We start from the raw sequence: 22,794 nt of genomic DNA, 5'->3' as shown, positions 1-22,794 counted from the left end.
ATTTCTTCACATTTTCTTTCACTTTGAAGCCAGACTTTCTTGTAATGTTTAATGGTCCTGCGCAATAGTTCACCAGGCTTTCCAGAGATCTTTCATAGTTTTAATGAATAATTTCAGCATAAATAAGGCACCTCACGCAAGAGATGGACCCAGGTATTATCAACAAATAACAGACAACTTTTCAAAGAATAAATACATAAATGAACTGATAAATAAATACATGAATTAAATTGTCTCTTTAGGCTCTTTGTTACTAGCAGGCTGTCACAAAAACACATCTCAGCATGGTGTGTAGTGTGTTCTTAAAAAGTTTGAGGAAACTGCACAAGAAGAAGACTATTTGAACACATGAACAGTATCGGAAAGTCAAAATTCCACCAAAGACCTGACACATGACCCGAGAGATTCATTTGATCTTTCAGTTGATCCATCTACTGTTTACTGATTACTCATCAGAATTGGTCTCAATGAAAGGTTTGTTGCCAAGATGCCATTCATAAGGAAGAACATGATGAACACGATGAACCTATTGGTTAAAATAGTCAGTAGGTACAACAGTGAGTTTCTATAGCCATCTGTAAAACTTCTTAGAGGCTCCATCTTTGTTTGAGGCTAAATTTTTTCTTATTTCTTATTTAGCTGGTTGTCGGTTCTTGTGTATTATGGACAGAAAAGTATCTTAGCATTTTGATCCACAATGCCATAGCATCTGGAAAGCATTTGATTGGCAATGGCTTCCTTATCCAAAATGAAAACGATCCCAAACACAATGCCAATGCAATAAAAGCATAACAAAATAGAAAAACACACAATGAAACCCAATCAATCAGGGATTGGCCTCCCCAGAGTCCAGACCTCAACTTTATTGAAGCAATGTAGGATCATCTTGACAGAGATTAGAGCAAAAGGCAGCCAACATCAAAAGAGGAGCTTTGACTGTTCTTCAAGAAGCCTGGAGAACTATTCCTGAACACTACTGAAAGAAAGGTTGCCTTAGAGTTTAGGCTGTGTTGAAGAATAAAGGTGGGCATACCAAATGTTGACTTAGAATTGTACAAACTCAGTTTTTGTTTTTTATACTATATGTTTGCACACATTTCAGTAAATCATTGTACATATTTCCCAAATGAGGGGTGGCTTAAGACTTTTCCTCAGTACTGTACAATTTCAACATGATGATTACTAAAATATTAAGAAAAAAAAAAGAAAAATACTGCCTTTTGATTTTTTGATGTGACTGGTTCGATCCTATGTAAAGCAGCTACGCAAACACGTTCTGCTGCTGCTCTGTGCGATGGACTTTCTTCAGCACTTTAAAATTCAATAATCAATCAAAAGACAAAAGGCAGTGGCCACGTAATAATTAATTGGCTCTAAAATAGTTTTTTGTATTGTTAATATTAATGGCTCATTTGAATTTAAATTTAATCAATCAAATTACCTTTTCAAGATATTAATGAGTAAAATTACACATAGTAAATGCTTTCTTTTTAATTATTCCACTGGGACAAAGGTTTCCAGACTTTTTATTCAAAGTGCTATAATTAAAAGTGATAAGGTATACCAGCAGGTCCTGCGTCCAGGTCACGCTGTGTACCGCAGACAGACACAGAGTAACAGAGATGAGGCGCAGCACTGACTTCCAGATCAAAGAGGCCCTGCGTTTGGCCTCTGTTGGCCCATCTGGGTCCTTCTGTTTCTATGAGGACAGTCATTAGACAGGTCAGTAGCTGAGTATAGGCTTGCTATATTGCTGTGGGCTGGGGGAGGCTCACTACAGGAGCTGCTTATAGTAACACTATTTGGATCTTTGAGGGTGCTGTGAATATTAAGGTGAGGAGTACACTTCCATCATGTCATGTGACTACTGTCTATAAATATTTGCAACAATATAAATGCTGTCACACTAGTTTGGCTTTTTAATTTTCATTAAGTTTAAAAAAAGAGGTAAAATTATGCGCTATCTATAATTTTGTACTACTTCAGTGGTACAATAGTGACACTAGAGGACCATTTCAACAATGAATGTTTATAACACTGTACTGCAATAAAGGCTCCAGTTAAACAAATACTTTAATCAATCATTTGTTTCATTCAAATGTCCTAAAGTTTTCTATTTGTATTTCCATTTTTCTCTTATAATTAACACTCAATGATATTCTCAAGTTATTTGCTTTTGTTAAAAGAACCTTGGAGACATTAACAGGAGCATTAATGCAAGTGTTAAAGATCATTATATATGATAATTCTTTGCCAAGCTTCTCACTATATAGCAGCCAAGGCAGGTAAGCAGGTAAGAAAATAAATGGATGGATAGATTTGTAATTGTATAATTATAAATGCTTCTATTAATATGCATCAAGGTGTCTTTTAAATCTAAACTAAAATGTGAAGATTAATACAATTTGACCAATGTGTCAGTAGGCCCGACATATAGCCCGAAATTATAAAAAGTATCACTCTTTATAACTGCTGATAAATTAACATTTTAAAAAATAGAGATGAGACAGGAGAAATATCCTTTAACAATGTTATGGGTGTTGATGGTCCACCAGTGCGCACTCTGCAACTTCAAGATCTCAGCTGATCTGATCAGAGTCGAGCTGAGCGTTGAGTAATCCATGATTTGCTGTGATAATAAAACAATGACAAATAACTACACAAAACAAATGTTTTGTGTAGTTAAACATTTGTTTTGTTAGAGAGCCAGGAGGAACAAATGTTTTGTGTGGCTAAAAGAAATATTAAAGAACATATTTACAGTATATTAGCTTTTTAAAATCACCAAATATCACCAAATATCAGTACTGATATCAGTCATTATATTCAGTTTCATTTATGGGCATAAACATAGACCTCTGAACCTCAACAACTTATCAAACTACCACTGAAGACGAATAACGCACTGCATTAATCTATGCTGATTCCAAAAACAAAAGACTTTGTCTGAAGACAGCATGCTCATGTGTGAAACAAACACCTGTAATCAGAAGGAACAACTACACAATAAGGAGAATAATTCCCATTAAGGATCAGATATCTGTGCAAATTCAATAGATGCATTTGATAAATAGCCACGTCTATCTAACAGGGAGATAACCCCCTAGTCAATGTATCTGCTATCTGTGTTACAGATAAGAAATACACAAAAGCATGACGTATTCAAAATCACACACAAGCAAACTAACACACAGTGGAGCAAAATCCACACTGAAATATTGGCCAAGCACTTCCACATCCACAGTGAGTGATGTGACTGTATAATTGAGTATTTACATTGCAAACACTGATGAAGCTAGTTATGAACACTTTGACAAAGCATAAACAGTAATGCTGTACACATGCTAACCCCCCCCAGAGAAGCTCAAGCGTGTTTCTCCTGCAGATGACAGGCTGGCATTTGGAACATGATCCCTCCCTATTTTATGGCTGACTGCACAGAGCAGCTCAGAGGCCTGCTAAGTCATAAAGATGCCAGCCAAACACTTAGATTCCTAATCAGGTCATCAGCAAAGGCTTGTAGGAACTGATGGCTACAGACACATTGCTTCCTGGTGCAGTGCTGCCTTTGTGTTTCAGACTCGAGACATTTGTCAAAATGTAAGAAATGTACCCCGAGACACTGTGCTAATGCAGATTCTGTGCAGCAACAGAAAACAAGATTTGTAATTCTGATTTTGCTGAACTGCTGTCTTTGCTTTAGAGAGCCAGGAGGAACGCTTACGGGACAATACTGCTCAGAGTTCAGACTCTCGCTCAGGTGTCATAGTCATGTCATTTTCTGTTTACTGAAATCTCTAGATGGAGAACTGCTTGGTGGTGAGAAATCACAGGTAAAAATAAAGCTGACATAACATAAGCTAGCATTTACTGCTTTAAAATTGTAAAAAATGTATATATACATATTTTGAAATCATTCTTTAGACCTTTATCTCAGTGTTTATCTTTGGGATAAACTCACAATCAATCACAACAATGTTAAAATGACTTTTTAACCTGCCATCAGGTGGCAGTCTATATTAGTCTATATTAAACTCAGAGAAAAAGAGCCTCGGTCTACTGTGTTGATGGCAACAGATATATCAAACTGCTTTCATCCATCAGACACAGAGCAACATTTACAGCTCTTGAAGACAAATTTTTCTGCAATCTGATTAACGCAAGCATACTTTTACTTTCACTGACAGCAGCAACTGATATCTGAACTAATGCTTCACATAGAGACAACAGAGGAAGACAGCCACAAAATCAGACTGGGAACTGAAAATATCTAGAAGTGGTAAAGAACTGCTAAGCTGCTGTAGGTCTTGATTCACCATATAAATAGTTTAGATGATAAATCATATGTCCAATAGGTTTATATATCATTAAAATCAACATTATAAGTTGAAGTACATTTTAGGATAGTCTATCAGGTAAAGGAAAAGTTTAACACGCTACACTTTACATTGTAGACATTGTAAATTTAACCAATGGACACGTGTAATTACGTGTGATTTTCCTTTTTTCTTATACAAAACATCATTATGTAATATTTTGTACTCTTTTTTTTACGATGATGGATGGGCAAGATTATTCACGAGCTAGCAGCAGGCAAGGGAAACTAAAAGACTAAAGCAGGACTTTTAGCGAGGACCTAGAGACGGGAGGAAACATATGGGAAATAAGCATCTTAAAGCAGAAGAAAAAGACAGAAGATGTTAGACAAAACCTTATAATATTATTTATACGAGGAATGGTAAAGCAGACCTCATCACAGATCAGTGGTCTGTAAATATATTGTACAGATTTTTCTTGCAGATCCATATGAAACAGTTATTTGACTCAATTTTTTCCTCCTATTGAATGTTTTGTTGTTGCTTTATGGTTCAAAGGTCAAATCCTGAGTAAAATCTGCTAGGAGGCAAGCATTAAGTTTCTTTGCATGCTCAGTAAATCTACCTATATATACCTAATATACTTTTTATTTCTATTACATGTAACTTCCTGAAACAAAAATAAAATACATGGCAGCTTCTGTCTCTGAGATCAGTGCAGAAGGGAGAGGTAGGAAAAAAGGAAACTACAATAAGCAGTAAAACCAAATGTGAAGATGGAAGAAAATTAGCAAGCAGTTAAAAAAAGCTGCAGATTTCTGGACAAAGTAAAAGTGTTACCTGTCCTCCTTTAGGCTGATACTTGATATTCTCTGTGGAGCCAATCTTAGACTTGATATTCTTGAAGTCAGGGAGTGGCTGGTTGATAATACGGAGCTGCTTGGGTGTTGTTGCAGGTGACTTGGGTGGGGTACGGACCACAGCCACCTTCCTCTCCTGACAAATCAGACTGAGGGAGCGTGGGGTCCCGGGGGTCCTCGAAGATGATGAGTAACTGGGAGGAGTTCCTGGGGTGATGGCTGTTGAGCCAGGGGTGCGTGGGGTGGAGTGGCCACTGCGAGCTGAACGTGAGCGCACTGATTCTGTAACTGGTAAGATGACAAATACAGGTGATGGAGGTGGAGGTGAAGACAGGCTGCAATTCCTTTTATTCAAAATATTTTGAGTCCACAGCACAAAATTACAAAATGCTCTTAATTTATATCTAGAAATAGTAGAAATAGTCTGTAATTACCTGTCATGCTAGGAGCTCGCCCTGTCCTGTGTTCTGCCCTCATCTCAGTGCGAAATGCTGGAGAAAGGGAAAAATCAAAAGTTTTGGATTTAGTGATGGAGAATGAAGAAAAAGAGGAGTTTTAGTGCACGCTAATAGTCCAACATAACATTTTGGCTTTGTAATAAAAGTAAATTAAGTATTAATATAAAAAAACAAATGTTAAAGATGCCAGAAGACAGACAGAAATAGAGCGAGTATGCAAAAATCACTCATTAGCAGATGTCAGCTGGGACTTCTTAAAATAATCAAGCATAAGGCCTTATGAGTGTGCTTTTCACTTTCTAGAAATATTTTTCTAAAATTGATCAACAGTAGTAAAGACTGAATTAGTAGCATTTATCGCACACTGGAGGCTATCAAGAGTTTCGTTTTAGACAACCTAACGTAAACTAAATGCTGATACTTTGTACAGTTTAGGGGAACTGGACCCTACATGTGGGCCTGCGAGGAGCCGTAGAGCCAGAGCTAGTGATAGAGGTAGAGCTCTCTTCATGGTCATGGGGCCCACGGCGACTCATAAATGAGGTGTGGCGTGGCACTGAAGACCTCTTCTCTGGGCTCCGTGACCCACCATCCTGTTGGAAAGCATACAGGGAGCGCATTGTTAGGCCAGTCAGGCAGACTGAGGTTTATCTTTTTAATTCAATGTGAAACAACAGATATCGTTTGCAAGCAATATTACAAAATTAAAGCAAATAATATTCATGTTTGCATGAAAACATGTATGAAATTTCCAGGACTTGTGCAGGAACCATGTCACTCTTCCATCCACCTACCTTAGCTATTTGTTTCTGTAATTCTGTGGAGCCCTGAGGCTCTGCTGAGGATGGACGAGGTCTATCTAGCGAGGCAGCCGCTCTGGATATGAAGGTGGGGATCTTTGTAAACGGTAAATGATGGGCATGGCACTGAGATGGTACAACAAAGAGGCGTGGTTGGTGAGGCGCATGAAAACAAAATAAAGAACACAGGATGACAAAAAGTGGTGAAAATACCACTGCTACAACATGCATCATGAATGCACATGATCTCATGAATCATGTGGAACAATTTACTATGTAATCTATTAAAGCAGCTCCTCTTGCACATTCATTTTAGTAAGAAACTGAAAACTCATGGGACATGAAAATATCAAACAAATAAACAAAACTTAAGAATGTGAGGGATACTCTTCATCATGCCCATGCAACAGCTACACTGCAGAGCATGGTATTAGAAGACACTTTCAGTATGCTGTGATGACATGACATTTAGGAAATATAGAAAGCATGTTCTTTTAGACACAATAACTGTCATTACCATGGCGGAGGAGTGAAATGGAGTCACGACCACAGGCACTGGAGAAATGTCACAGGTTGGTTCAACACCCACTCAGCAAAATAAACACTCCAAATGCGTCTGTCTTCACTACTTGTGCAAAAACCCATTAAAATATGCCAAGAAGAGGAAACATTTTACAAAATGTAACCACCATTAATAATTTTCTTCATGAAATATGAACAAAAAACTAATGCAACACCTGCCCGTGTTAGTGTGTAGATGGAAGGACAAAGCATTTGCGTTATCTGGATGTGATGTGTTATTGTGTTAATGTCTTTTGAGATTTTTTTTTTTGAACTCAGCAAGTCACCCTAGGAAATAACATCATTTTAATGATTCTACTGATAATTGTTTTTTCAAAATTACCGAGATGCTTTTTGTTTCAGATCCTGCAGAAGTCAAGATGTGTATTAGCGGTTTCATATTAATAGCAAAAAAGCAAAAGTTTCAAATATGTTGCACCAAAAAAAGGTTCTGCCTGTTTCTAGTGTTCAGTATCCATTGAGTTTCTATGCCTATAATTTAATTGTTCATTCATGCTGACTGCCAGCAGAGTTTTCTTGGAATCTCTCTCAGTGTTTTTTGTGCCAGAGGTCGTGCCATTGTTAGGTTTGTTGAGTATACTTACCGATGCTCTGTCACGAGACTGTCTGGCAACGCTGAGAGGCTGACGACTGTCAGGTAGGACCTCTGAGGGACGGAGACAGACAGACAGAGAAGTTCAGGGAAACAAAAATACTTCAGAAGAATTTGTGCGTTAACCTTCGTACATTGAAGGAGAAGGAGTTAGGGCTCTCTAAATGCCCTACTTTGGAGGATTACCCCCATATTTATATCCTTGCAAGAATATGTTCCCATTACATAAAATGTAAAAATTACAGACATCCAACTTTGCATTCTTAAATGTGGCATGGTAAGCGATATGCCAAATTCAATGTTCTATAGGAGCTGGATGTTTCTCTCTTGACAGCTTTGTTCTGCAAAGATTTGGCAAGATATCACACAGAATGGGGGATTTTGTATTATGTAAGGCAACCTTGGAAAAAAAAAAATCGAATTGGGGCATTGCAGCAGTATACTGAGCTTTCCTCATCACTGACACAGAATTCAGTCCGTCAGGGGAAAATGGAGAGCAAACTGCCTCTGGGTCAGAGCAGCATTAGCAAACCTAGTAATAAGTTAAAGGGTGGCTGTCACTTAGCAAAGTCTGTCTACCATCCAGAAGGTCAGTGGTTCAATCTCTGGTACCTCTGGTCTTCATATTGACATGTCCTTGGGCAAGATGCTGAGGCCCCCATATTCCCCCCGATGCATTGATCGTAGTGACAGTGTGTGTGTAATAGAAAATGCTTCAAGGCATAGACTATATTAAAGTAGCTTGTAGTAAAAAGTGCTTTCAGTACTCAGAGTGGAAAAGTGCTTTTAGCACCACGGAGAAGATACCACAAGTTGGAAATGGCTAAACTGGATATGTAATTTAAAAGACCATCGAGGTTGTGAAGGTCTATAGTTTCTTTACTGACAAGATTCATTATTGTGACAAGTCAGCTGGACACCAGCAGCTGACAGAGAACCTAGATACAAACTGCAAAAAAAGATTTTATGAAGGAAAGATGTATTCATAAAGAATAACATCTTTATGAATGTGTTAGGAATTAAAGTATTATTTAAGTTAACAATACTGTAGTTAAGGGAAGTGTGCTGTGCCTTCTTAGACACATGTATATATGAGCATAGGTGTAAGCACAAACAAATGCTTAAAACAGAGAACACAAGTGAGACAGTATTTGTTAGCTCGGAGAACGAACAAAAAACACAAAAAAAGCAAAAAATACACAAATGAATCCAAAGAAAATATTAATGAAAGTCAATCTTTATTATGATGAAACACAAAATAAATGCATTTGAAAACAAATGACTAACAAAACTAATAACATTAAACAACCAATAAAACAAAAATGAAGCGGAGGCGAGACAGGGAATGCTGTTGCGGTGACTGTCCTGCAGCAAGCACCAGCTGTGTGACAGACCAAGGCAACGTGTCACCTGTGGTTATTCTCCTGGGGCAGGAGTGGTGCTGGATAGGACGGGTCTGGCGGACTGCTGCTTTCCCCGCAGTCCTCTTGGACGGGGATTGAGTCCGAGTCTCCATTTTTTTGGCCAGGTCAGCCTTCTTTATCACTGCTGCATTATCGGAGAAAAGAGGACCAGTGACAACAGCAGAGGAGTGCAACCACAGACAGAGACAGTCGTGTTATAATACGGAAAACACCACAGAAAGCCTGTGTACGGTTCATGCATACTGAATATTAGCTATCTATTCAATAAGAAAGCCTGCATACAAAACAGTCAGATACACAGAGTGCTGTGTTTGAGGAGCAGCTGACTTGAACATTATTTAACAATGATTATTGCTTCAGTTATTGACTTTATTTTACATACGACGAAAAATAAAATTACAATAACCTTTTTTCTTCTTGAGTTCCTCTTTGGGGATGTAGGCAGGTTCTTTGCGGGTAGGTTTGCGTTCTGGAGTCGAGATTCGTCCCTTAGGCCGCCCCCCCTTAGTCTTGGCTTTAACAGGCTTTTCCTGTTTCTCTGTCTTCCACTGTTGTGCCAGTTTGTTCTGGACCACAGCAGGTTTTTTGACCGGACTAGACATCTTGGGCAAAGGCTCAGTGTGCTCCGTTACCATACTCTTATCGTCATCTGCAGTGTGGAAAATAGGGCATGAGACTTTATTCAGTTTGTGTATTTGAAGCTGACAAGAGGGAATAAAAAGAAGAACCAAAAAAGGTGATCTCACCTTGAGTGTCAACCCAGGAGCTGTCCAGAATGGAGTCATCCATTGTGGTTTCATCTCTATCATAGCTTTCTGTTGGTCCTTCTGTTTCTATGGTCTGAGCCTCCCTCTCAGGGGAGCCGGGAATTTCAGGAACATCTCCCATTTCCTCTAAACTGGCAGCCTCTATGTCCGCTTCCTGAGCCAGCTCCACAGACTCTTCTTCCTCTTCTTCTTCTTCTTTCTGGGCAGCAATGCAAACTGCTTCGGCCTCAGGTGGGGCAGAGAAACGAACGCTGTGGCCCGGCTCTTCGGCTTCATCAATGGTTTGGACCACAGTAATGAAATCATCTTCAACTGTCACCACAGACTCAATGGCAGCATGAGCCTCGGGTATTTCCTTCGTCACGTCGCCTTTGTCCTTCATCTTCTCAACCTCAGCAGGCTTTATTGCATCAGCTTCTTTTTGTCTTGCATCCACTTCAGGCTGGTCTGCAACTTTTGTGTTCATCTCTTCTTCCTTCTCACGCTCTTCCTTTTCTTTCAGCTGCCTTTCTATTGTTTCTTTCTCTTCCTTCTCTCTCAACTCCTTCTCTATTCTTTCTTTTTCCAGCCTTTCTTTCCTTTCTCTCTCCTCTTGTTCCATCTTTTCCCTCTCTTCTCTTTCTTTTCTCTCCCTTTCTTCCTTTTCCTTCTTTTCTCTCTCCTCTCTCTCTTGCTTTTCTTTCAACTCCTTTTCTTCTTTCTCTTTCTTTTCTTTCAATTCCCTCTCCTCTCTTTCTTTCTGCTCTTTTTCTTGTTTTTCTTTCAACTCTTGCTCCTCTTTCGCTTTCTTCTCTTTCTCTTGCTTTTCTTTCAACTCCCTCTCCTCTCTCTCACGCTGCTCTCTTTCTTGTTTTTCTTTCAACTCTCGCTCCTCTTTTTCTTTCTGCTCTCTCTCTTGCTTTTCTTTCAACTCCCTCTCTTCTTTCTCCAATTTCTCCCTCATCTCCTGCTCTTTCTGTTCTTTCTCCTTCCTTTCTGTTTCTTCCTTCAATATCCTCTCTGCCTCTTCTTTCTCTCTCCTTTTCTGCTCTTCCCTCTCTTCCATTTCTTGTTCTTTCTTTTCTGCCTCTTCCTTGATTTTCTTTTCTTCCTCCTCTTTAAGTTTCTTCTCGACTGCTTCTTTCTCTTGCTCTGCCTTCATTTTCTTTTCTGGATCTTCTCTCTCATCTTTGTTTATGCCTAACACAGGTGAAGCTGATCTTTTCGGGGAGCCATACATTTCTCTTTGTTTAAGTTTGGAGGGTGAGAGCACTGGGGAGAGCAGCTTGTCATCATCGATATTGCTCTCCACAGATGAGGCAGATGAAGTTTTAACAGGCCTGGCAATTCGGTCCTTGGCCACACCAGTCAGCTGGTACACATCTTCAGCATCCACTTCCTCATAGGCTTCCTGATGCACCAGCTTCACCTTCTCTCGAAGCTCCTGCAGCTCTCGCTCCTCCTCCAAACTGAGAGGCCTGTCCTCCATCTCCAGTTTCCGGATCTGCCTCTCATAGTCAGCAATCTCAGTTTCTGACGCTGAGCCTTCACCGCTGGCTTGCCGTTCAGTCTCGCTCACTGACCTCCCACCTTCCTCCAGTGTCACAGTGACAGTTGGTGTCACAAAAGGCTCACAGGGCTGAGCAAGTGGTGTCTCGCTTACAGAGGTAATCATCTGATCATCTTCTTTGTTCTTTTTATTTTCTTCAGCTGAATCTTTTCTCTCTTCTTCTTTCTGGTCTTTTTCTTCAGCTGCATCAGCAACTCCTGATGGCTGTGTCTTATCCTCCAAAGACACATCTCTGACTGCTAATTTTCTTGCCTGCTCAGCTACCTTTTCCTCCAGGACAGACGGGGTGAAGACTTGTGCAGAAGTGTCTGTAGGGCTGAACACATCTGCAGGGGACGGCATGGGCCCTGAATATTCACTAAAAACACAATAACCCATCTCTTCCAGCTGGCTGTCACTCTTTCTAGCTCCAGGACTCTGTTCCCCTGAAATTAGGCTAGCCAGTGGGTCATAATTTAAGGCAGAAGAATCAGATTGAATCGACTTCCTCCGAATGATTTCTGGGTCACTGTTTTCTGATTGCAGTCCCGAACGGTTACCAGCAAGGTCAAGCATTTCGGGCAAGTCTTGTGCCATTACTGTGCCATTTTTATATGTATTCTTGGGAGGCTCAGGGGATTCTGGAGATTCCGGTTCAGGACTAGGTTTTGGAGGCTGCTCTGTGATCCTTGGAGGAGATGAGGAGTCTGAAGTAATGGAAGCTGCCGTCTCAAGTATGAGTGGAGGGAAAGATGGTGGCTTATCTGCAGATGGTGTGGTAACTGGAAGGTAGTCTGCTGAGTCATCTAAGCTTCCACTGGTATATGACATGATATCTGTGGCCAGTGGGGAGAAGTTTCTTTGTCTACCTTGGCCACTTTGATCCATTGCTCCTATGGTGATGTTAAGTGAGTAACTCCTCTGCTCTAAGGCAAGTTTACCTGGGGAAAGCCTGCAGTCATTACTCCTGTCAGGAACTGTAAATACCCTAGTGTCTTCTGTTGTACTTTTTTTAGCTTCAGGTTTATCTTGAGCTTCAGCAAGTGTGCTGTAGCTGATCTCAGGAGAACTGGTATCATCAGTACTCTGCTTTTCACCAGCTCTACTCAGTTCGTAATAACCCTCACCTTTACTGTGAGGACCTTCACTAACCTCCATGGCTGATGTTTCAAAATAGGCTGACATCCCAGATCTGTCTTTTGTGTCACTTGTTGAGTCTCCTCCTTGAACTTTGGCTCCCACTGATGTGAAATCAGCAGGAGAGCTGATGCTGCTGAACTCTACCAGCTCCACTGATGGCTGCTTCTCTGACACTGTAATCGGCTCACCATATGTAGGCTGAAGTGTGAGCGATCTGACGGGTTCCTTGGCTTGACTTTGAACATCTGGGGGTACAAAGGATGGCATATCCATGGTGGGACTCTCTGGTACAACTCGTTCACCAGCAAAGAACCCTTGGATCTGGGGCTCATAAAACTCCTCTGGGCGTTTCTCTGATCCAATGCTGTCAGGGCTCATGGATCCACTGTCCTGCTTGTCTGTCTCCATCTTCAAAGCTGAAAGGATATCTGTAAGTTGGCTGTTCGATCATTACAGAAATGCATTGTTTTAGCATGCTGTGAATGAGATATCTATTAAGCCAGGGTCTGGAAAAGCTATGACAAAAACAGGCAAAGCTCTCCTCAGAAACTTACAGCACAATGGTACGGCCATCAATGAAGAAGTACAGCGAGATTACGCGGTCCACCAAGTCACAGATGGATGATAAAATGGGATGGTGGCGTGACGGAAACCAGCATGAGGCAACTGTGATGTTGCTTTATGGGAAACAAGCAATAACAGATGGGAGAAATATCCATGCTGACCTTCAAAACCATCAGATACCAAGTGAAATAACATTTCTGTCATTCAGTAAAATGAAGTGTTTAGTCAGTTTGTCAAGTTTAAAGCTTTTAATATTTAAATAGTTTTCACTATTGTGAAAAATCTAGGGTTTAAATGTTCAGATGTCAGTTTATTAGCACAATCATGGAAGAACTTTACTGGTAAATGACAGATAAATGCTATATGCTGTCACCAGCTAAAGGTGACAAAAACAACCCAAAAAAGAGAAATAATTAGGAATTAAGCTGATACAGAAATGCATTTGATGAGATGGTTTTACCAACAACTGCACCACACTGAACATGAGACAGCCAACACAAAATCCCCTGCAAACTCTGTACTCAGATTCATGATACCAATGATTTATGCACGTGTTGCAGGAATGAATCATGGCTACAAAACTGCGCACAGCACTGGCATACCAGCACTAGGCAATGTATAAACACAATGAAAAATCTGGAAGCTTATAGCAGGTGGAAAAAATAAAACCAGCAACCGTCACGATTAGCATCACTTCACTTCATCATACCACTACGAAAACGGCCGGCCCCGAAAACCACAGCAAGTAAAAGAAAATATAAGCAAAAATACACAATAAAACCAGGTTAAGTTAAAACAATGTGGCTTTTTTTCACCAACAAGCCTGTGTTGCCTTGCAGCCGCAGCAGAGCGCAGGGAGGATTACTTGCCATTCCACTTGAATTATAATGCTTATAAGTTATACATTTCCTTTGTACACATCTTGCGTTCTTATACAGTGGGCAATGCAGGAACATGCAGGCAGGGAGAGCAGAGGGCAGGACACACCTGTCTCCGGGCTCTCCTCACCCTCTGCTTCCTCCTCCTCTCTGTCCATAGAGCTCTCTGCAGTAGCACTAGCTGCCTCAGCCGGCTCCAGGTCTAGATCCTGGGCCTCGTCTATGGCCTCTGCCTGCTCTAAGGGCTCAGCTTGGGGGCTGTCCAGCTCGGGCTCTTCCCCACTCCACTGCTGCTCATCAAGAGCTGCCTCGGACTCTGCTGCCTCTGCACTCTCCTCCTCATCTTCCACCTCCTCCTCGTATTCAGCTGTAAGAGCCTCCATGGTCTCTTCTTCCCGAGAACAGGGTGAAAGGGGGACACATTAAGACTACAGGCAACACAGACTTGGGTTATGTGCGAACACAACTTATGACGGGACACTTTCAGCTCTAGGGAAAGATGGCCTAAAATATTTATTTGTTCACACATATATGTACATTACACATACAGTACAGACTGCTGTTATTTATGCATTTTTTGTTTTCTTTTTATCATATTAGAAGAATATGTTTTTTCCCCCCAAATATCTGTCTTTTTAAAATATTTTTTCCAGTCCATAAGCAAATCCTTAACAGATACTGACCTTTGATCTTTTACGACTAAGGTCAGTTGTTTAGTGGTAAAGATAACAGGAAACAACACTTCATGGCTTTACACTGCATGGACAGGATACTATATATGCAAGTAAATGAAGGAACATTGTATTCATTTGAGTGAAAGGAGAGTTAGCTGCAGATCCACCGTGACAATGTCGCATCTTTCTAAGGATTTGCAGCTGATCGTAGGGCTGCTCAATTAATCGAATTTTAATCACGATTACGATCTGGGCTTTCAACGATCATTAAAAATGACTGAGCCGATTATTAGCCCCTCCCTCATTTATCCGCGACACCTTAAAGGCCGGTCCGTGAAAATATTGTCGGGCATAAACCGTCCGTGGCGCAAAAAAGGGTGGAGACCGCTGATTAAGAGGACCCGAGGGAAGCTCGGAAAGCTAAGCAGAAGTTATTTGGAGAGGAGAGTGACTGCCGTTGGTTGAAAAGAGAGGTAAAAAAAAACTTCAGTGGTGTTGCACACTATTTTATATTATTTTTTAAAGTCATTGTTAACCCTTTAAAGCCGGTCAGAGCAGCACGCTCCGTTTTGTGTAACTATTTTTAAATCCCTTTAGAACCTGAACCGTGTAAGCTAGCGCAATAATTTGTTTTGCATATGAAACCGGAGGAGTTGTACTTACATCTTATGCCATCAGCTTGTCCTCAGTCACGGTTTCGTTCCACATATAGCTTTGCAAAAATTGCATAAAAAGCGCTTGCAGGAACAAAAGCATAATATTCCAGAAACACGCTTTGCCGTTCCTATCAGCTGTTCGTAACACTTCCCACAGTGAAATGATGCACATGCTGTTTTCTTTGCAAATTTGCATCATAGGATTGTTTTTTGTTTTTCCTGCAGTATATAAAAATTGCTGTATCTCCAAAATAAAACTATGAAGACACTCAAAATAAATTTCCTGTTGTTGTAAACTATTTTTTGCAACTTTATTGTATTTAAAGTTTTGAGGGATAAACCTCTTGAATTTCTCCAAGTAGAAATATATGTAAACAAAACAAAAGCGATTTTCTATTTTTTTTGTAGTTTATTGCACTTTTTTGCAATTTATGTAATTACTATGGACTTAATGCATACATATTATTAAAATATGGGCTATAACAGTTGTATTGATGTATAGCAACTTGAAATGCTCCCACAAATGGCACTACAACATGTAAAAAAAATAATAATATAAGCTCTGGTGGACTTGGTTCTATAGTAGGTCTTAAAGGGTTAAATAAATATCGTCAAATAATCGTGATCTCAATTTCAGTGAAAATAATCGTGATTATCATTTTTGCCATAATCGAGCAGCCCTAGCTGATCGTACAAAGTGGTTGCTAATAGTCATTAAATATGATCATTTACATTAGTTTACACTAACTAGAAGTTAATAAATGTCTTCAGTATTACACAAATGTTAAGTTCAGCTGAGATCTGTGATTCCAAACAACGACAGTAAAATATGTCCTGTAAGATAACTTCTGAATCCCTAAGCTATGGGAGTCAAGAGTTCTGGCTTTTCATTTCATTTTAATTTAATATCTCTGGAGAAAGAACTTTCTTTCCTGCACTCTTTTGAGCAAGAAAAAAAAAATCAGCAGCATCAGGAAAGTTTAATAACTGAGACAAGTTGAATCGGTTCGAGATGGGCTCTTGGTTTCTCTATATTACTTTTTTTGTATATTACTGGATAGGGATTTGGATTCTGCCATTAGATTTCCAAAGATTTATTATGCTATTTTTACAGCACCTTCACAGCATTACAGTCATACTAGACTTTACACTTATTTTGTGCTGAATGACTGACAAACTTGTTAAAAAATGCCAAAAAAACCATGAAAAATCAGCTGATTATTTTTAGATTGGTTTGCTTTTTTAAAAGGTTATTTATTATGCTTACTGATGACCCCGAATAACAAGAACAAATGAATGGAATGATTTTTTTTAATAACAGAGTTGATAATGGGTGTTTATTAAAAAGGCAGAAGGGCCTCATAAGACTGCATGTGCATGACGTCCACATTTCTGAACCACAAATGTGGGTGAATATGTCTGAACTGAAAGTCTTCCTTGTTGCCACAGTGAGAGTGTAAAGGTAGGTACGGATGAGTGTAGAGGGTCTGACATAGCACAGTATGGTTTAGGGGATGAGAAGTAGTCTGGAGAAAAGAACCAAAATACATCTCTGGGTCTCCAAGACATCTATGAAAGGCTTATGGTCATGTTCCACAAGTCGGACTTGCACGATGGTCTGACTGATGAGCGAATGGCAATAAAACACTGTTATTTATATAACTACTTTGAACCGTCACTACTATGTGTTAGAGTTAACAGCATGGCAAACACGGATAGCAATGGGCTTGGGTAAAAGAAATTTAAAACAGAAGAGAAATATGGCTGTTAAATTAATATGCTGTTTTGATTGAATAACCAACACAAGGACACACAAACGCACACAAAGACAGACGAAGAGACGAGCTGACGGACGGAGAGACGGAAAGACGAAAGGAGAGAGGAATGGGGGAAGGGAGTCAAATCACAAGAGAAGAGAGGAAAGAAAGAGAAAGGAGATGGAGGGAGTGGGGATGGCAAAGAGGAACCATGCGTGGTTCACCTTCAATCTGTCTAAAGGCCACGGCTTGCCCTGTGGGGCGAGAGCCCGAGTGCGTCCACTCTGGGCTGAACAATGGGTGCTCATAGTACTCCTCTTCGGAGTGGTAGGGGTCGTCCTCGGGCACGGAAACTGAGATGGAGGGGGCGAGGAACTTGCACCTCTCACGAGAATTTTGGAAGCGGCGGAGAGGGCCCGCCTCCTCCTCATCCCCTACATCTACAAACAAGACAGACACAAGGAGAAGAACTGCAGGGAAATCTGGACACGCAGACTGAAAGAGAGAGTGAAAAGGATGGAGAAAAAAAGATAAAGGAAAAGGGAGAAGAAAGCAAAAAACTGAAAAAAAAAAACCACCAAAGAATGGCCATCTTAAAAGTGACTTAACATGCAATTAAAGATTTTTTTTCTATAAGGAGCTTTGGTCCAAACTTTTTCCATTTGGTCTTGACTTTATTATTTCATCAGCCAGTTCAACTGAACAGCAGTCACTTTGCACATGTAACTTTTTGAGACTGGTCAAACGGCAGAATTAAACTTTATAGATATGACCAGGAAAATATATTCTGCATTTATTGTATCGTTATTGATTTAGCTACTACTGATACTAGACTGAACAGAACTGAAAGCAGAACAAATATGGGCCCAGCTATGGTCCTTTAACTTTTATGAAATGCTAAGTAACCAGCAAGTTCAAAACAATTTTTGCCTGACTATTTAAGATGGACATTTTTTGCAGTGAAAAGAGAGATAAAGCTTGAAGAGAAACCGACAAAAGAAACAGAAAGAGTCAGCAGAGAGGGGAATGCCAAAGAAGAAGAAGAGAAAACTTGTTTGAGAGCAAGAGAGACGTAACACACAGAGGACAATGACAAACAGACAGTGACAAGCAACTCAAGATAACAAAGCTTTGGGGGCCAGCCATTCTTTGAGAGCAACAAAACGGGCATATTGTATCATTTGTGAAAGATATCTGCTTCACATATGAATGATTCAACCAAAAATAAAATACATACAACATTAAAAATAAACAGCTACAACAGTTATAGCACTAATACAGCAGAAGTCGCTAACAAACCTGTAATGTTTTGTGGGGGTTTTAAAAGCCACAGTGAGAACAAACCTCAACACTAATACAAACTACTCAGTCCTGTAAAACACTCCACCTACAGTAAGGAACCTACATCCCAACAGCTTTACAGCTGTTTGTCATGAGCACACAACACATAACAACACATGTCACAAGGCTTTGCAGCTCCTAACCTTATTTCTTTTAGTTTTAGTTTTATAGCCCAGTCACTGCTTAAAAAATTCGATCAAACATAAATAATCAAACTTTATCACAGCTCTAACTGGGATGTTCAAAATCACAGGATAAATCTACACTGTGTGATTCAGAAAATGTAAATTAAATATAAAGTATTTTATGTGTGCAAACGGCATTCATCATCTTCCAGTCTCAAGAGGCAAGCTATACTAAATTATGTAACTAGATTGCATTTCTACATTGGGAGGGGCTCTTTTAATACCCAATTTATTGGCTTTTCTACACCTTGCTGCAGCTTTCTTAGTCCTTAAATGTATAATTTGTATAAACAGAGCTAGATCTCTGTCACCTATAGCCACAGCCAAAGACACAGGGTACAATGACCAAAAAACGCAACACAATGATTAGACAGGCAAAACTGAAGACATAACTCAAGTAAAATCACAAACAACAAGAAATCAGAGGGTTACCTAAATTGGCTGTCATATTAGTGTGTAGAAGACAGTGAAATGAAGAGGTTAGAAAAGGAAATGGATGGAAAGGATGACAAAAAGAGTGCACTTAGTAGAGGTGGAGTGTTCATGCATGTTATTGCGTCTTTGTCAGGATAAATGGGGATCATAATGAAGATATTCATTTTATCTGTTTCAGGCATACAATGATGACACATATGCAGTATTCCAAAAGAAATGGATGACAGGAAAAAAAGGAGAAGATGTTTCTGCTTATAGCAGCTTAAGTAGATTTTCTGAACGTTTATCAACGTGTGGTTCATGCCCTTTAGGCAGGGCGTGTCCGGAGAGGTGGGGCACTTCCAGTGCAAGCATACACCAAGGCCCAAGTCTTGGTGGTCATAAAGCATCAGAAGCCACAGTCAAAAGAAGAAGTCTCTCTCTTTAAGAGACATACCGAGTATGTATTTATATTCTTGGCCTACCTTGTTCTAGAGGTCCAAAGTGCTCTGCAGCAGGTGAGGGGGGAGGCGAGGGAGGCAAATTGGTGGTGTCTTCAACTAGAAAGTGTGACAGAGATAAAAGACTGAAGTTATTAAAAAAAATAAATCACATATTATAAAGGATACTTTCCACTAGCAGAAAACACTTCTTGCAAGGTAACATGCCAAGCATATATATGTATAGCAAGGTATTGCAAGGCTGAAAACTGCTAATTTCCATTTTCACATGCATTTTTACAAGCAAAAAAAAAAAAAAAAAAAAAAAAAAAAAAAAAGAGTAAAACATGGAGTACAGGTGCAGAATCCTGTAAAAAAGTGCTGTGAATAAGCAATAGCTTTGTATTTTTCTGTTTAAATAGCAGAAAAAGAAAGGCACTGCTAAATATGAACTCTGGCCATCCAATCGGTACCACATCTGGCAGCCAAACAGGATTGCTGTCCAACCATTGCTTAAATCATCAGTTAATACCAGTGAGTGCATATTCCCTGTTATTTGTAGTTTCAGTGTCAGTTGCTCACAGTTTTCACTGCAGCAGTAATTAGAAACAATTTAGTCTTTTTTTTTTTTTTAAATCACAGTTATAAACTGCACAGATCATATATCCTTTCTGTACATATACACAGGCACATTACACTATGCTTATGCACATTTTACTCCTGTTATGGGTATTATATATGTGGCTGTTCCCTGCTTGATTCTGTTGCCAAAGACGGGGGTCAGACAGTAAGAAACAGGCTAGGCAACGTGGGAGTTGAAAGTGACTAATTAAAGGATGGAGGTATGAGCTACTCTTGTTACTACAGGTACACTGTTCCATGTAAATGTTTGACAACCAGAAGCCTGGTTTTCAAGTGTGCAGGTTATGAGACTAATTAAACAAAATATACAACTGGTCTACTGTTTAGAAAGAACTACTAGAGTTGCTGAGGGAAAATACAGACATTTCTGTGTCTCCAACATATTCTCTTTTGCTGCAACATGTTTTTAACGTTCTTCAATTAGCGAGTCTTTTCAGGTTAGTAACAGTCTGCTATATTGCTCCACTGTTCACTTATTAAAAAAAAAAAACAGGTATAACAATAGGACTAAAGATTAATAATTTCAGCTGTCTAGCAGATGGATTAGGTGCTCCGACTCCTGAAATGCTGCTTTTAGGGATCTGGAGACATGTCCTCTGTACCCAGGGCCAGGTCCCATGTGAACAGGGGCCTGCATATTATAGTTTTCCAATTGCTACTGCTCTCTAGCACCATTAAAGAACATATGTGCATTTTTATAGCTCACCTGATGGCAGTCTTTGAGTCTCCTGCTCTCCCTTCAGTACTGCCACTGCCTCTGCTGTCACTTCCTGTACAATCCGGGCTGACACTTGCTCTACCCAGACACAGACATACAAGGTCAATGCAATATTATTAAACATGTTTCAACCAGACTAATTCTCTGTCCATTTTGCTTTACAGTAGCTCTTTCATGTCACTCAAAATGTGAGACGAAAGGCAGCATGAGGGGGCTGAGATTGTCTTCATAACACCATGTCTGCTAGTGAAGGCTGCAAGTGTCACCATGGGAACACAACATCCCATGCAGACACAAAGTATGAAAAAATACCTGTAATACTTTCTCTATTTTCATCACGAAAATAGAGAAAGGAAATTTTACATTTCAATAACACACAGTAACATTTATAAAAATACTGCCAAACCTAAAAGTAACATAAAGAATAAAGAATGCAACAGCTTTTTACATAGAAATACAAGAATGATACCGCAATGTGTAATACTGTCAGTTGTTTACTATTGTTTTTGATTTTTTTTAATGAATGATCAAATGTGAGCTGAATCCAGTTCCGTCGGCGCAGACTTTTTTGTAATTTAACTATCAATCTGAATTCATTTCATTATCCAGGAAAGAGTGCTGTCTCAAGATGCAGTTCAAAGATGGACCCAACTGCAGGCCAGCACAAAAAAAGTGAGCTTTATTTCTAAGCTGGTAAAACAGTCCAGAATGAAAGCAAATATGGAACTGATTAAACCAAGAATATAAAAAACCTGACAAAAAGCAGGAACAGGAAGAGAATGACAAAGAGAGAGGTACACAGAGGACTAACTGGGAATAGGAAACAGAACTTAATCAACACAATAAACAGACAGAAAGTGAAACAGCGGACATGAGAGGAAAATGAGCCACAAGAATAAAAGATAAATGAACAAACTGGCAGCAGGAGGACTGAAAGGAGATAGGGAAACACTGAGGGAGCTAAACACAGGTAACAAACTCAAACTAGGAACTAAAGCTGAATGAAAAGCAACAGTAGAGCAAACCATTATCCTAAACAGTATTCAGATCCCATAACAACGCACTCCAACACTAAAAATTAACTAGACCTGGAAGGATAAAGATACTGGAAATACAATAAAATCACAACAGGAAACTAACAATAATCAAAAACTTTGAACATTAGAACACCAATGAAACCAAACAGTAAATATTTAATTTAAAAAAACAATCCAAAAGCTCCAAAAATGTGGCCAAACCCAAGGAGAGTTTGTCATGGCCAGGTGCTGAAGCACAAGGCAGTTTGGTACTGTTTGGTATTTATATATCAGAAAGCCCAGCAACAATTTTGCTTTAGGGTCCATTAGCAAAATTAGTTCCTGATAATATAATGTCAGATTGGGTTTATTGCAAATTTAGATAAACTCTCTGCAATTCTTTTTTTTTCTTTTTACCAGCTATACAGTAAAGTAAGAAATAAAAACAATGTTAGATGGTAATACTAGTGTTAGCATTTAGCAAGAAGCTGTCAACACAATATGCCCGTCTAACACTTGTAGGCAGTAGGTGTTAAATAACTACAGTATAACAGGAAAAGCCAGCATGCACACAGTTTTCAATTGTAACAAAGGGAGTAAGTCTGTGACAGTTATGTACTCATGCGCTAATATAGTGTTATCCTAAATCAGGACACACACAAAAGGGCACCATACGAAACTGGTCAAGCAGTCTGCATTCAAGCTTTCATCAGTCTGCCTGCATGCATGTACGAATCAGAGAGGACGGCAGAGTTTTAAACAAAACCATCATTTCTATAGTAACAGCAGTTATGTATGGCTGGATGGCATTGTGATGTTTTTTTACTGTTGCCGTTTAAGAACCTTTTTCTTTCCAGCATCACCCACACATCAACACACACAAGCTGGCAGGGACACACACACGCACACACGCGCAATAACCCACATACATTCACTTCTTCCGGGAACACTTAACACAGCCCACTCACCAACTCGAAGCCACCATTTCCCATTTTCAATAGCAAAGTGCAATAAATGTGTACCACCTTTTTCACTGCTTCCA

General features: G+C 39.6%; 2 protein-coding genes across 9 annotated transcripts in view; both read right to left on the bottom strand.

Annotated features, from left to right (window-relative positions):
- Window positions 1-22,794, bottom strand: part of map2 (microtubule-associated protein 2) — a 94,236-nt gene that overhangs the window by 12,838 nt on the left and 58,604 nt on the right. For 6 of the 8 annotated variants that reach the window (XM_080904056.1, XM_080904060.1, XM_080904061.1 and 3 more), the window contains 11 exons: window positions 20,725-20,814; window positions 19,422-19,496; window positions 17,221-17,436; window positions 9,779-12,883; window positions 9,439-9,681; window positions 9,019-9,156; window positions 7,601-7,662; window positions 6,429-6,560; window positions 6,086-6,227; window positions 5,611-5,667; window positions 5,157-5,464 (listed from right to left, as the gene is read on the bottom strand). In XM_080904056.1, coding sequence (XP_080760182.1) covers window positions 5,157-5,464; window positions 5,611-5,667; window positions 6,086-6,227; window positions 6,429-6,560; window positions 7,601-7,662; window positions 9,019-9,156; window positions 9,439-9,681; window positions 9,779-12,883; window positions 17,221-17,436; window positions 19,422-19,496; window positions 20,725-20,814 — 4,568 coding nt within the window. The remainder of the gene's footprint in view (window positions 1-5,156; window positions 5,465-5,610; window positions 5,668-6,085; window positions 6,228-6,428; window positions 6,561-7,600; window positions 7,663-9,018; window positions 9,157-9,438; window positions 9,682-9,778; window positions 12,884-17,220; window positions 17,437-19,421; window positions 19,497-20,724; window positions 20,815-22,794) is intronic. The other 2 variants (XM_080904059.1, XM_080904062.1) reach the window with 2 other exon arrangements.
- Window positions 13,264-14,296, bottom strand: LOC308410607 (uncharacterized protein). Its single transcript, XM_080904068.1, has one exon. The coding sequence runs from the start codon at window positions 14,290-14,292 to the stop codon at window positions 13,930-13,932; it is 363 nt and encodes a 120-aa protein (XP_080760194.1). The 5' UTR covers window positions 14,293-14,296; the 3' UTR covers window positions 13,264-13,929.

Source organism: Rhamphochromis sp. 'chilingali', assembly GCF_963969265.1.
Source record: "Rhamphochromis sp. 'chilingali' genome assembly, chromosome: 14".
NCBI lineage: Eukaryota > Metazoa > Chordata > Actinopteri > Cichliformes > Cichlidae > Rhamphochromis > Rhamphochromis sp. 'chilingali'.
This window is presented reverse-complemented; position numbering and strand designations above follow the sequence as displayed.

Bases quoted from the DNA above. Each gene is read 5' to 3' on its own strand.
- LOC308410607 (XM_080904068.1), bottom strand. From the start codon at position 14,292: ATGGAGGCTCTTACAGCTGAATACGAGGAGGAGGTGGAAGATGAGGAG.